A 15,387-nucleotide genomic window follows, 5' to 3' on the forward strand; every position below is an offset into this window, starting at 1 on the left:
ACTTGGGCCTCCGGCACTGCAGGCGGACGCTTTACCGTCTGATGCGCCAGGGAGGAGGGAATGATAGTAGCTCTGTATCAGCATGTCTGTGATGATGAGGGTTGGGGTTCGCTTCAGCTCAGTTCAGTTGCTCATTTGTGTCTGACTCCTTGCGACCCCATGGACTGTAGCACGCCAGGCCTCCCTGTCCATCACCAACTCCTGGAGTCCACCCAAACTCATGTCCATCGAGTCGGTGATGCCATCCACCCATCTCATCCTCTGTCATCCCCTTCTCCTCCTGCCTTCAGTCTTTCCCAGCATCAGGGTCTTTTCCAATAAGTCAGTTCTTCGCAGCACGTGGCCAAAGTATTGGAGTTTCAGCTTCAGCATCAGTCCTTCCAATGAACCCTGCTCACAGAAATCCTACCTCCAGATCCTGGAGACAGAGTCTTGATGAAACAAATCCATAAAACTTGAATCTCCAAGCAGGTCCACCCCAGGGCCTGTTTATTCACCCCCGAAGGACATATGTTTAGGCCTGTATTAGGGTTGAGAGGCTGCTTTTCAGATGTCCTGCTCGTCTCAAGATGCCCACATGGCCTGCCCTGAGGCCTGAAACGATGCGCATTTGCCCAGAGACACTAACCCATACGTGTCCCATCCCTGCCCTCTACTCAGGCCAGAATCAAGCAGGGCTCTCGAGCCAGCTCCACCAGGAACCCTCCAATTCCACTAATGCTTTCTTTCATTTCGGGGCATCGGAATAATGCCATTTCCAACCCGGTAGCCACGTTCCTCATCCACCTTTCCGGATGGATAAATGGTTTTCCCGAGTACAGTCACTGGTCGCTGGCTAGCCTCTCTGTTTTCTCTTGACCAGATTGTAATTTAGAAGGACACGATTTCTGTCCTCTCGTGGTTTTATGTTTCTTTCTCTTAAGAATCATTAGCTTGTAAGATGCGCTGGAAAGACTAAAGAGTTTTACAGCACACAGCATGCTGACCAGTGGGTTAGTGGGTGGTCTCAGAATCCCCAAGCCAGCATAATGTAGGTTGAAGTCAGTTGCCAACGTCGTTAAGGGGATGGAGTGCGTATGTTTCAACAAATATCCATGTTTTGCGATTGAGCAGACACTTATTACATTCAAAGTGAAAATAAAGGAGGCCATTGACTGGGGCTCTGAAATGTAGGGGCATGGAAACTTTTACTGGTAAATGGTTTTCACACCCCAAACTCACCTTTATGGGGACCAGTGAGAAGGAAAGTACATTAAATATAGATGAGGCTGAGACTTCCTGTGTGTGCCGGAGAAATCTCGTGGGTCTAATTGACCTTTGGGGGAAATGGCTTGTGAGCTCAAATTGCTACTTTTTGATCAGCATTCCTGGCCTCCTTTAACTTGTCAGTGTTGGTCTGCACCCATCCCAGGGGGCAGGTTGGGAGGCAGGGCAGCCGTTTTCTTCCCTGTGTGACCAAAGAGGATAATGAAATCCCTACGGTTTAAAGGATTTGTCTTGTGACAAACAGTGACCAAATGGCAAGGGTGCAGACTGGAGCTCCCAGCCAAAGCATCTCGGGCCCGGAGCTGAGTCACTCACCAGACTGCTTCCTAACACCCTGCCCTAGACAGAAGGTTTGAATTTCCCTACAAGTAAGAGTGAGAACAGTAGATTGTTGGAACGAAATGTTTATACACCACGGCGGAGAAAGGGGCTTATGAAAGACTTAAGATTTAAGCTGTGTGTTTGTAAGGAAAAAGGAGGCAGAGCAGAGATGGTTGGGCTCATTTTTATGGCTGAAATGTCAGTTTAGATTAATTTGGTCTTTGCAGGGAGAATGGATGAATTAAAGAACACAGAGATGATGGATCAGCGTGCAAAGTGTTTATGGAGGCAATAAGCCTGAGTTTGACACTGGAGAATATGGTGATAACATGTTTTATTTTGGATACGACCTAGAGTTAAAAACCCAAGGTACCCATAATCGGACCTGGAGATTGAAGGCGATTTCAAATTATCCCACATACTCTAATTGCATTAACATTGTACTCTACTAGGCACTTTAATTTCCCCTGTTACATACACATCAAGACCTCAGCATCAAAGAAGTTACTATGTCAGGGAAAGAACCATTTTATAATTCACCAAATGGAGACTGCCCAGAGAAGAGAATGTCCTGGGATAAAGACAAACCAGGGAACCTAATTTAAACAGTAGGAAAAGTGGACAAATTCAGTGCAACGATTGAACTCAGACTATGGGAATGCATGAGTGCAAAGGCGTTCCATCTCAAGAGAGCAAATGATAGAGAAATCACTTCTCTAGTCAGAAATATGTAGCTTGGGAAAGAGGGCTCACACATGACATTACATGCAATAGTAATTCCACTAAAATGAAGACAACCAAGAACGGAAAAAACAAACAAAAAACAGCCAAAGAAACAAAAAACCCAACATCTAATTTGACTTTTAAAAAAAATTAAAAAAAAAAAAATCTGTGACTAAACACCCAGAGTCAGCAGGTCAAAGGAGTCATTCATAAGACCTTTTGCCTTCAGGCTAGAGCGGTTCGTACCATCCTGATAGATAATTGCCTACCCTATTCTTAAGGTCCTTGTGCAAAGGAAATTCCAGGGCCCTCCGCTGAGGAGGACCCCACAGCAGGACTTCCTCTCTGTGGAGCCTGAGCTCCCCGTGGCCCTGGTGTATCCACTTCCTCTTGCTCTTGTGCTAGTCCCCGTTGAGCTCAAGGTCCTCTGTTTATATGATCATGTGACATGAAAGATCATTTAAAGCTCCCTCCCTTTAAGGTCTTAACAAAGATTTGATAAGGCAAGAAGCATTTGCACAGCAGCTGGAGTCAAGGCGAGGGACTTGGATGGGTCTGGCTTCCCCAGAATGACCTTCTGAACCCTGTTCAACAAGCCCGTCTGTCGCTTCCTTGCAGCCTCAGTTCACTCAGTCTTGCTCCCACCCCAAGCCCCCTCCGAGGTGTTACTGTGCACCCAGGCAGATCACAAAACGACGTGCGTGGCTCTCAGTCTTTTTGCACTTGCCCCAGATTCCTTGTCTGTTTTCTGAGTTTTGGGGGCGGTGTTGTGTGTCCTGAGCCCTGTCGGCCGCCTCCTGGGTAACAGGATTTACCCGCCTTTGCTCTCTCACATCATCTCCACATGTCTCTGCCAAAAAGGCCAAGGTGGCATCTGGCTAACTTTTTGCTTATGTGTATGAGAGTGGATGCTGTCTAGGGAGTCTTCCTTCTTTTGCCAGCCTATTTATACATCTTCACAGCAGCCTTCTGGAGACCTTTGTCTTCTCTCCTGGGTTGTGACTGCTAATGGAGGGAATTTCTAACTCATTAAGAAAGGAGTTGGGCAGTGTGCCAGGCTGGAGGGGTCATGCTTTCCGTCTTGTCAGGTTTTGCTGCGTCGCACCTCTCAGGGCTAGGTCAGGATTTTTACTGACCCATGGCAGGGCTGGGAGGACTCCTTTAATTGATTCTTTGAAACTGCTTTTTAAATTGGAGCTGTAACACACGCACAAGGGAAATAAACCTCCGTCTGACCCCAAACTCTCAGCTGCCTCCCCCGATAGCATCAAGTACAGTCCTTTCCTTGAAGTATACGCATGTTTAACAGACCAAAGCTTCGTGGATGCCTTTATTTGTAACAGATAATATGGAAAAACAAGACTAAAAGTCAGAAGGCAGAGAAGAACACACTCAGCAGATCCAAGGAAAGAGACCTCAAGGGACTTCCCTGGCAGGCCAGTGGTTAATTAAGGCTTTGCCTTCCAAAGCAGAGGGTGAGGGTTCAATCCCTGGTTGGGAAGATGAGATTCCCACATGGCTTGTGGCCAAAAAAACCAAAACACAAACAACAGAAGCAATATTGTAACAAATTTAATAAAGACTTTAAAAATGGTCCATATTTTAAAAAATCTTTAATAAAAGAGGCCTTATGAAGAAAGAAAAGATTTTATAAGGATATGAAGAACAAAGGTGGATTTTCAAAAAAGGTGTATTAAAATCAACAAATTTATTGAGAAGCTATTTATGTTCAGGTTTTGGGGTGGTGCAGAGAGCCTAAAGGTGAATCCTATACTGTGCTGAGTGCTTTAAGAGCCAAGATGAGCAACATACTATGACTTCTGGAGTCGGGAACATCTGAGCATAGAAGGACACATTTGTGTTTCTTGAAGGATGCCTTTAAGTCGTCCAGTGGAGGGAGGGAAACAGGAATTCCAAACCTGGCAAATACCATGAGCAACAGAGGGTGAGGCTGCACAGCTTTTCGGAGAAGCAGTCAGTGCGACTAGTTTGGAGGAGGCAAATCTGGCTAGGACGTGATTCCAGAATGGAAGCCAGGGGCAAGGTTAATACGGGCCGTGGGTGCCTAAAGAGAATGAAGTTTGTCTTGAATTGGAACTTTCAGGTTGAGAGGTGATCCCTCCGGGGACAATTCTGATGGTGGTTTGAGAGCTAGATTGGAGCTGGGAGGGACTAGAGTCGGGCAGGGTTAGGAGGCTGCTGCAATAATCCAAGCCAAGTGTGGTGAGGCCGTAGGAAATGGCTTGCGAGACCTTTCTGGATTGATTTACATGTTTAACTCTTCTTAACAGTTAAGTGGACCAGGGGGATGCGAGGGCTTGAGGCCCGTTCTGAGTTACTCAGGCAGGCTGCTGTGGAGGTGGGATGCTGTAGAAAGAAGCTCGTAGCACGGGAGAACAGGTGTGGGCAGTGCGACTTCGGGGGCCTAAAGCTAAGGCACGTTGAGCGCGACATTCCCGGGCCAGTCAGGCCCAGCATCTCAGCAGGCAAAGAGAGGAAAGTCAGCACCATCAACTGTTTCACAAAGGTCAAGAAAGCTGAAGATTTAAAAAGTAGCCATTGGGTTGGTTAATTAGGATGTCAGTTTTGACCTTTGGGAGGGCAGTTTCCCTAGAAGAGAAACGAAGTCAATTACACAGACTGGGAACTGAAAACTTGGGGGGAAGGCATTCGTATTTAAATACAGAAGGAAAGCAGCTCCTGGAGAGAGAAGTGGATGAGGACACGGACCAAACAAGGCAGGAGAGACAGGACAGCAGCCCCAGACTGCCAGATTTGGAAAAGAGAGAAGCCGCGCCTCTGCCTCGGGGTTTCCCCTTTCCTCCCAGAATCTCCTTACTGGTGCTGCAGCCGGTACACTGGGGTGGGGGTGGGGGAGCCATGCCTCTTTCTTTCACTGACCATCTGTCCCTGTATCCAGGGTGGTGAGCTGGGAGGAGGTATGATACCTAACCCCTCCTCACTGGCAGGTGGGGGGAACCCACCACAAAGAGCCAAGCAAGATCCCTCTCCTTAGAGCCCGCATTTCTGGCCTTAGGGCGTTTCTGATGAAGGCAGCTCTTCCCTTCCTGGCTCCTGGTCGCTGCCCTGGGACACCCAGGGAAACTTGAGACTCCAGACCTAAGAGCAGGTGGACCAGAAGGCTGGAAGCATTTCCTCTCTCTTTGGTCTAAGGCTGCCTTCCTAAACCTTGATTCTTGTCCTTACCTGATGGACACTGAGACTGGCCACTCACCCAGGGAAGACCCCACTCCAGCTTCCACCCAAAGGAAGGTTACCCAACCCTTTAGTACCCTGCCACCCCTGCAAAAAAAAAAGAAAAAAGAAAAGAAAAGTCATATCAGAAGAGTCCAATAATGATACAAGACATTCATAGATCATTTCTGATGTGATGTGAGGTTAGCTTAAGACATGGGGTGGGTTGGATGGAGGAAAAGTGAAAGCAGTTTATTTCTTGACGTGTCTTATTGTCTCTGTGAAATCGGATTGTAGGACTACTGCTGAGATGGAGGGGCAGAGGGTGAGTGGGATTTGGAGAGGAACAGTTTGGAGAATGGAAATTGGAGGCAGTTCGCAGAGAGGAACATGCCGCTTTCACAGCACCAAAGGCCCCACTGAACCCAGAAAGTATACACCTGTCCAGTCAGCAGAGCTAGGGATTTTTTTTCCCTCCAGCAGAGTGACAGCCTGGGGCAAGCAGAGGGAAAGTCATGGTTGGATTCATGCAAAGTGCAGAAGGGCCTGGGCTGCTGGTGAGAATTGGGTTTAAAGTCTTGGTCAGGAGGTAAAGACAGGAGTGCTGATGACCTTGAGAGGGACGGGGTGGGGAACACAGGTCTTGCTGAGGCTGGCAGGTGCTGCATCTGGGGGAAGGAAGGGCCGAGTTGTTGGTTAGAAATGGGTTGTTTTCTCTTTTGGCTGCGTGGGGTCTTTGTTGTAGCACAGGGGCTTCTCTAGTTGTGGGGCACAGGCTCTAGACCGAGTGGACTAGATAGTCAGCATTTAGGCTTAGCTGCCCTGGTCTGGTTCCTTGACCAGGGATCAAACCTGCATCCAATCCCTGCATTGGAAAGCAGATTCTTAACCACTGGACCACCAGCGAAGTCCCAGAGATGATGTGTTTCTGAGTTTCAGCTTTCAGAGATGAACTAGTTCTGGGGCTGGACTGTGTGAGTGGGAATGCAAAGGGGAGAAGGTTGGGAGCCATGCATCCCACACTGGGATGCAGCGAATGATGTGGTCATCAGACTTCCTCCACTCCTGAAAACAATCTGTTCTTAGAACTCAGATCTACAAGACCTAAACACACGCCAAATCTGGAAGGCGTTTGTTACACTTTGCTTATCATGCAGTTAGCAGCTGGGCAGGAAAACATAAGCCTCTGCGTAGACCTTACGTGAGACCTTGTTTTGTGGGTGTCCTTAAGAGAAGGCACTAACCCAATATCAAGTTTTCTATTCTAGATTCATGGTTTCTCTGAAAAGATTAGATGATCTGAGTAGCACTGAGCCACGATTTCCTCTTGGCAGCAATAAGACTCCTCACCAGGGTATCTGAGTCCCCACGGCTCCGTAATGCTGCCTCTCACCTGGTTATCCACACCATCTTTCCTTGAGTTACGAGGGAAGTGAAATATTTCCTAAAACCAAGGCACTTTTAAAAACTGGAAAACCAAAGATGAGTCAGGATTCCTCTGTATTTGACATGCAAATATGTCACTGCTGAAAGCTATAAATTATGGTGCTATTAGGAAACAAATCCTTCCAGCTTTATTATCTACCTGGCTCCTACAAGCACTTGAGCTTGCAATGATTCCTGCAATAAATAACAGCGGAAATACAATCACACACATGAACGTTTACAAAAGCAGTGCATCAAGTGACAGTGACTTTTAGAGCAAATCATACTGTTACTTTTGCTAAGAAAATAATCTTACTGAATCTCCGGTAATTAATAGATTCCCTCAAAGTGCCACCTAACTCAACAGGCACCGAAAACCACTTGATGAATTCACGCAGTGGCTCCTCAGAGGCTGGAAATCGTGATGTAATTCCCTGAGTGCCTAACTTCTTGGCAGCTATATACATGTGTAGGGTGGATCCAAGCAAAATGGGTGAGGGATCGTCAGTGTAAGAGGAGAGGAAGAATATGAAAATGAAAGTTGTTGGCAGGTCTAACTTGCCTCATGGGTGCTGAGGAAGAAAGGCAGTTGCTACATATTTCTTGCTGAGGAGCATGATAAAATACACATAATCCCAACCTTTAGGACCATAACAGATTCAAAGCAACATCTAGGATTAATTTAGGAAGCAAATAGGTAGCCAGTGTGGACCAGTACACTGATTTAATCTGGTATTTCCTTACAGCATTTTGGTCTTCTACTTTCTGCTGTAGTTAAGTCTCACATTAAACATATGGGGAGCAGTCAAATATGAAGGCTCAGAATTGTACTGCATCTTGAAAGAAACACAGAAATAAAATGGGATAGAGGTTTGAGAAATGGAAATTATCATCACACATTGAGGGAAAAATAATCTGAAGGCCAAGTGTTCAGTGAGTCAGAAAAATTTAGAGTCGTAATGTTAGAGGCTGCAAACTGGAAACTAGAGACGAATTCATATCCTACAAGGGCATCAGTGATGGCAAGAAGTCAGCCACCAGCCTCAGTGTTATTCTGGGAGGCCGCAGGAAGGCTCTTACGACCAGGGAGCCTGCAGAGCCCATGTGTGCGGCGTCGGATTTAAGACACAAACAAATGGAACATCGCGCCGTCAAGAGTGACGACAGTGATTGGAAGCCCAAGCAGACTGAAATCTGAAGAAAACTTAGATGAATTGATGGCATGACAAAAAAAACCAACCCCAAACCACGAGATTTTTAGAGGTCTATATTTACTTTAAACATTATGAACGATTCATCAGCATCTTACCATTGGTATACAGAGACAACAAATTGTCATAAGCACCATATTCAGAATGAGCATTTTACTGATGTCTTGCCTCTCTCTTATTGCCCAACTCTGAAAAGTCATCGGAAGGGACCATTAGACAGTATTTGCTGAGAGATGACTATGACATCTTGGCTCCTTTTCTAATTCGAACTTCTATGAATTTTACAATGCCATAAAAGCACTCAGCGAGAATTTTGGCAAAATATTTACAATTTTTTTTCAGTAACACTGCTCATGGAATAGGAGAAGTGGAAAGTAATCACTTAGTAACTGTGGAGAAACAAGCAGAAAGGAGGAGGAACAACTGCTTCCTGTGCTGCTTGGGATGAAAAAAAAATCAGAGTTTAGCTATTAAAAAAAGCCTGCTGGGGGCTGAGCACTGTGCGTATGATGGGAACACGCCGCTTCCCATGACCACTCGGGAAGAATGGTGCCTCCAGCCTGGCCATGTGTGCGACGCAGGAGCACGCCTCCGACACCTGCAGGCGTGTGACCAGCGGCTCGCGGAAGACGGCGCTTGGGGGATAGAAAAGAACCTGGCACAGGCCCTGGGCTTCTGGCATCATTCGGTACAGGTCTGCCAAGATGCTTTGGGAAACGTTTTAATTTAAATGCCAAGTCTATTTCAATGACGTCTCCCTGGTTTGACCTGTTGGGAGTCCAGAGTGAGATGGATAGGTCTTCATTTTGGAAGCATTAGGAGAATCAGGTTTTAGAAAGAGCACCCTGTAGATTTCAGTCTATATGTCCCCCCTCACCATAGGAAACTCGTGGTATGAGTTGCAAAGATATGCCTCTCATAGCATATTACTGGTGATTGATAAATGCAGGAAAAGGTTGTAAATATCTTCAGGTGTTTACTCAAAATATCAAAATTAGAAAACTTTAAGGATAAAGGCCTAGCATTCTTCCTTTCCTCCCCACAGCATACTCACAGGCTATTATGACTACACATTTGATAAGACAGCTTCAGAACCTGATTTGAATATATTTTCCTGCAAACATATCACAAGGCAGAAAAAAAAAAAGGAACCAAACTAGAAAAAAGGGCAGAAAGAAAGAAAAGGGATAGGACTGAATAAAATATTCAAACACTGTTGTTCATTGATGTGACATTAGATGTTCACACGTAGGCCCAGATTTGCAAGAGAGGGATAAAAGTCTGTCTGATAGGTTACGAAAACAGGAATCCAGAAGATCAGAACCCAAACACCCCCCAGGAATAACAGGTATCTGAAGTTGCTTCAGAGGCAGGGAAGGGGGGATGTGTGTGTGTGGAAAGCTGCTTTCCTCCTCAGAGGCTCCTGGGCAGTTGGCTACACCATGCTAATGAAAGCAAGGTCTTTAAGTTGACCCCGCAGCCGACGGTCAGTTTCTCCTTCGCGCCCTGCGGGAAGCGCATTCCCGGAAAAGGAAACACACGCGCTGGAGAAGCTGGGGAGAGGGCTGGAAGATGCGGGCAGGGCGTCTGGGGTGGAGAGGGGGGCGCCGAGCTAGGGATGTGGGCCGTGTTTGGCTCCAAGGGTGGACAGCAGGGGTGTGGGGGAATGTTGGCGCCCGGGGGAGGGGGGGGCGCGACAAAAAGAGACAACATCGGGGTGTTCACGCTGCTGACTCGACCTGAAATACTGGAGGAGGGAGGAGGAAGGAAGAACCGGAGGGGCCTGCTTAGCGATCCAAGTAGGGTTCTTCTCCCAAGGCGGAGGCTGACCCCGGGCGCGGGCTGCCGACCAGCGGGCATCCCTGGCGGCCGGCTCAGGGAGGGCGCTGGGGGCGGACGATGTGACGAACCCCTGGGGGCCCGGGCCGGGCTCTGCCCGCGTCCCCGGCTTCTCGCCTCTCGCTGTTCCCTCCGCCGGCCCCAGCGTCCTTGCCACGGGTTGACCCCGCTCACAGATGCCCAGTTCAGGAGAACCTAGCTGGTTTCTGCACGTGTAGCGGGTCTGGCCCGCGGGGGGGCCCCGAGGAGAAGGCCCTGGGGCCTCATCCCGCGCGCAGGGCGGAGCCGGCCCGTGGCCTGCCCGCTCGCGGCCCCTCGGGGCGCCGGCGGCTGACGGGCGGTTGCCAGAGCTCCGGAGGGGCCGGGGGCCTTCGTCGACCCTCAGCCGCCCACCGTCGCCGTCTGCTGGGCAGCGAGGTCCCCGCGGCCCGATGAGCCGGCCCGGCGGGAGCGGCCGCGACGGCGGCGACCTGGAGCAGGAGCTGGGCGGCCCCGGTGCGTCCGGGGAGGAGAGGGTCCCCGCGGCCCGCAGGGGGCGGCGCGGAGCCCCGAGGAGGTGGGGGCGGGCTGGTCCCGGGCGCCCTGCCCGCCCTGCGCTGACCCCGGGGGTACCCGGCGGGCCTGGCGCGCGCCAGCCTCCGGGGGGGTTGGGATCGGGGGAGACCCCCCGCCCGCCCGGGGCCGCGGGGGCCTCGGGAGGAGCCTCCGCGTGGCCGGGGCGCGTCGGGGCGCCCGCCGCTGCCCCGAACCCGAGGGGGGCGCCCCTTCCCCCCGGGCCGCGCGGCGTTTTTGGCGCCCGCGGCGGCGCGTGTGCCGGGCGTGTTGCCCCGTCTCCCCGGGAGGGCGCCTCGTCCCCGGGGTGGGCGCCCGGTTCCCCGCGGTGGGTCCCGCGTGGTGGGTGCCCGGTGTCCCCCGTGGTGGGCGCCCCGTCCCCTGGAGGGCGCCCCGTCTCCGGGAGGGCGCCCCGTCCCCCGCGGTGGGTCCCGCGCGGTGGGTGCCCGGTGTCCCCCGCGGTGGGTGCCCCGTTCCCTGGAGGGTGCCCCGTCCTCCGGGTGGATCCCGCGCGGTGGGTGCCCGGTGTCCCCCGCGGTGGGGGCCCCGTCCCCTGGATGGTGTCCAGTCCCCGGAGAGTGCCCCGTCCCCGGGAGGGCGCCCCGTCCCCGGACAGTGCCCCTTCCCCCGTCGCCCCGGGCCGCGCGCTGCCCGCGGCGCGTGTGCCGGGCGTGTCCACGGGCCCCGGGCCGCCTGACCGCGTCTCTCTTCTCCCCCTGCAGGAACCTTCCGATAGTCCCGCCGCCGCGGCTCTGACCGCGCGCAAGGCGAGCCCGAAGCCGACAGCACATCGAAATTAAAAAAAAAAAAAAAAAGAAGAAGCGGAAGAAGCGGCCGAGGCGGCGGCGGGCGGAGCGGCGGAGGAGGGGCCGCGCGGCCCGGGCGGCGGGGACGCGGGGACGCGGGGACGCGGCTTTGTGCTGGCGGGTCGCGGGGCGCCCATGGCGGAGCGCGGCCGGGGGGCCGCTGGCGGGGCCCTGCCCTCCTCCCCGGGCCCGGTCCTGGCGGCCAAGGGCGCCCTGCGGGCCGGGGCCGGGGAGGGCGGCGGCGGCGGGCGGCCCGGGCCCGGGCGGGCGCGCTGTGACAGCGCCGGGGTCTCCAACGGAGACTGCAGCCTCGGCGCGCCCGGGGGCGAAGCCCGGGTCGGTCCCGCGCTCGCCGCGGCCCCCAGCCCGGCCGCCTGCCCGCTCCCCCGGGACAGCAAGCCAGGCGGCCTGCCCCGCCGGAGCAGCATCATCAAGGTAGGTGGGAGAGGGGCGCGCGTCGCCCGCCCCCCGCCACCCGGGGGGGGGGGGTCCTTCCCCGGGCGGTAGGACTGGGAGGCTGGAGGGGGAGCCCCCAGCTCCCGGGAACCGGGGCTGCACCGGCGGCGCTGCGGGCGGCAGAGCGGGGACCGGTGCGTATGGCGTTTGGGGAGGATGGAGAGGGGTGCAGGGGAGCTGTGCTCAGCCCCCCGGGACTCGGGGCTGTCACCTCTGCAGGGCTCGCCTGCAGCGATGGCCCGGTACCTGTCCGGCAGGCACCCTCTGCCCGCGGTAGCCTTGGCTGGTGGAACAGACCCCCTGCCCGGTCTCCATTGTATGTTAAAGACAGTTGGTGATCATGTGAAAACATTTTCTTAAGAATCGAAGGCAAGCGAACAGAGATTCGAATTTCAGTAGGGTTTTTTTCCGATGGGTCTGTAAGTTGTCTCTTGCCAACGGTGAGACTCAGAGGGTGCACAAATCCCTGGTCAACTCAAGAGAAATGGAGTAGGTTTCTGAAGGTCCAGGCACCTTTCAGCTTTCTTAGGGTCAGAAGCTCTGGGAGATTACAGTCCTGCAGGGTTTTAATCTTTTGCTTGCTGCAGCAGGCAGGCCTCCAGTTCTGTGGAAGTTCTTTTGGGCGGTTTGCTGTTTTGGTATCTTTTTGCCTGGTGTTATTTGGCAGAAGGAAGTCAGCGTTTGGTGCCTCTTAAACTCCAGGAGTAATGCTAGAACTCCTGAGTTTGTGGTGGTTTCATTCTAACATTATGTTCTGGTCTGCAATGTAAACGTGTTTTTGGAGACATGAAGTGAAAAAAAAAAAATGATCCATGAACTAATCAGATCAGAGCCTTTAGGCAGGACCAACTCTTTCTGCTCAAGTTTGGAGCAAATATGAAAACGTTGCTTTCTGAAAACCGAGAGGTCACGGGGACAGTGAGCACCAAAGCACTGTGATGGGCCTGCACCCACCCTTCCTGTGGCAAGGAGGGTAGGACGGGCCCCCGTGAAGAGGATTGGCACTCGGCGTGTTTGAAACTTAGCTGGACCTACAGGAACCTTCTGAGGAGCGTGTAAGTGTCCGATGGTGCTATCAGCTTCTGTACTTATCTGGTGAAATACAGCACCTTGCAATTCCATGTAACAGGCAGTTGTGAAACTGCTTTTCGCTTTGTCATCTGTTTGCCCAGTTTACCTCTGAGAAAGGGCAGGGTTGAAGGGCTTAAAGGTCAAGTTCATGGACCATCTGCGGAAGGTGTTTAGAGTTGAACTAAGGAAAGCAAAGTAGGTTATTGCTGCACACCTACCTAGCTCTTAGTGACTTGTATTTTCTTTTACTCTGCTACTTATGTTGCCGTGGGAGTTGCTCTCAGCCATGTGTGGGAATCAATCCCATTGACAGAGTTACGTGTCATATCTGTTTTTATTGGTTACTAGATAACTTGAGGTGATTTTGCTTTGTGGTGTTAATGAAGTCTGAGGTGGAAATTCCAGAGAAGGTGCAAGCTCATCTTAATGCCTCTGCCTCAATATTTTTTGGAGGGCCTGTGTTTGCACTTCAAAAAAAAGAAATAAATTCACATTTTATTGGTGTCTGCAATGGGGTTCACAGTGTAACTTATTTAATAATAGCAGCATCTGTTTTTATTTTACATTCATGGGAGATTAGGAAGGATGGTTTGCCAACATTTCTGATATGTGGAATTGAGAACTTGTTGGTAGATATCATTTTTTCCTTGAAGATTCTAGAAGCACACGGGGAACTGATTAATTACTCAGAAATCAATGGAATTTTGAAACTTACCGAGGTATTTTCATCATTTTTCTTGTTTCTATTGAGGGCAGCTGTTCCCTTGTTCTCAGGTGTATCCCTAGACATACATTGTGAGGAAGTTAGGGGTTCAGTATATTGCTTCCTGAATGAATGGAGAAATGGTAAGGAAGTATATGTTTTTTCTAAGTTCTTTTAATATCTAAAATGGCTGGTTGGTATTTCCCAGTCTTGTCTTATTTATTGTCCTCTGTCTCCCCAATTGACTCCTTTTTCTTGCCTCTACTTTCAATGTGCATTTTCTTAATACCCTTTAAGACTATGGAAGTAGTGTTGAAAGTTGCTCAAGCCTGGATTGGAGGGCAGGGGTATGCTATATTTAAACAGGTAATTACTCAGTATCTACTGCCTTTCAGTTGGCGTCTTGAAGGATCCAGCTTTTAGAAATTTAGCGTGGCGTTTTCCTAAAGACACAGCAGCCTAATAGACTAAAGAGATCTTTTACTTTAATATCAAATTTCATAAAGCAGCAGATAGTGCCCAGATGTTTTTGTCACATGAATGGTGGAATTACATTTCACTTTTGTTAAACAGGTAAAATAAGCAGCTTAGCAGGAGCCCGTGTGAAGCAGCGGTGGTCTCTCCTTGGTCTCTTGAACAGTGGGATGGATGCAGGCAGGTGATGGAGTGGAGAGGCGGTGATACCTTAGTGGGCCTGGCGAGGATGGGGCTTGAGGGAATGGCACGGAGTCTGGGTGCTCACTCCTGAGCAGAGGCGTGCGGCTGGGTGCGCTCGTCGCATTTCTGGGCTATGCTGCTTCCTGGCTTCCATCTAGTGCCTTGCAGTCTTGACCTTCCTCTTAGGTGGGGACCCCCAAGTCAGAGAGAGGAATAACAGCGGAAATGGGATAAACAGTGGGCAGAGGAGGGGACTGTTGCTGAGTGCTGGACATATGCAGTAATCTGCTGAAGGCTGACCAGAATGGTATTCCTTATTTAAAATTATTTCTTTGGAACTCCATCTGTTTTGTAAATATGGTGTTGAGAAAGAAATTGTTACAAAACTACATTTTCTGCCAAAATAGATGCACAGATTCCTACTAAGAGAGCTCCTTGCTTATGATAAGAGTTGGTGGAAATTCAGAGTGAGCAGCCTGGTAGGACCTTTCAAGTACCTTGTAAAGAAAAATAAATCATGGAACTCATCACCAGACTTTTCTACTTTTCCTTGGCTGATTGAAAATAATATTACACTTTTTTAGATTTTTTGCAAAGGTCCACTGCTAGATTTTTAGGGGAGAAGTCATTATATTTGTCATCTTAAGTAGTCTAGTAAACGAAAACATCACTTTCATTTTCTCTTTCCGTATTTCATCACACCATTCACTACAATCCACGCTTTATTTTGAAACAGTTAATTTGGTTAATTGTTCAGATGGCATTCTTTTTTTTTTTAAACAAATAGCTCCATCCTTTAATTCTAGAGTTTGATCTAAAAATATGAATTGGCATTTTAAGCCTTGGATTTTTTTTTTTTTTAAGTTTTGAAATAAATGAAGTTTAAATGTCCATTAGTTTGGGTGGTTTACTTTAATCAAAACTAATAAAATATTTTGGATGGCATGTCAAAAAGCATACTGATTTGCATAAAGTAAAATTCACTCTCGCTACCGCCTAGTTCTGTGCAGTTCGACCATCACACACAGTCATGTAGCGGCTGCCACCACCAAGATCTGGAGCAATTCTGTCGCCTCACACGGTTCTCCCAGTCTTTTTGTAAGCCTTCTTCTGCCCCCTCCTCAGATCACAGTGGGTACTGATTAGGGTATTGGGAAAAATA

At 50.2% G+C, this 15,387-nt stretch overlaps 2 protein-coding genes across 2 annotated transcripts in view; one reads left to right on the forward strand and one right to left on the reverse strand.

The window, feature by feature from the left end:
- Positions 1-10,243: 10,243 nt before the first annotated feature.
- On the reverse strand, positions 10,244-11,323 carry LOC129644559 (collagen alpha-1(I) chain-like). The gene has a single exon (XM_055570143.1). It carries the CDS (start codon positions 11,321-11,323, stop codon positions 10,244-10,246), a length of 1,080 nt encoding a protein of 359 aa, XP_055426118.1.
- Positions 11,256-15,387, forward strand: part of PLCL2 (phospholipase C like 2) — a 210,436-nt gene continuing 206,304 nt past the window's right edge. Inside the window, exon 1 of the mRNA XM_055570002.1 lies at positions 11,256-11,773. Coding sequence (XP_055425977.1) covers positions 11,474-11,773 — 300 coding nt within the window. The 5' untranslated portion in view covers positions 11,256-11,473. The remainder of the gene's footprint in view (positions 11,774-15,387) is intronic.

The sequence above is a fragment of the Bubalus kerabau genome, chromosome 2, assembly GCF_029407905.1.
Source record: "Bubalus kerabau isolate K-KA32 ecotype Philippines breed swamp buffalo chromosome 2, PCC_UOA_SB_1v2, whole genome shotgun sequence".
NCBI lineage: Eukaryota > Metazoa > Chordata > Mammalia > Artiodactyla > Bovidae > Bubalus > Bubalus kerabau.

Coding starts and splice junctions, on each gene's coding strand:
- LOC129644559 (XM_055570143.1), bottom strand. CDS start 11,323: ATGTGCTGTCGGCTTCGGGCTCGCCTTGCGCGCGGTCAGAGCCGCGGC.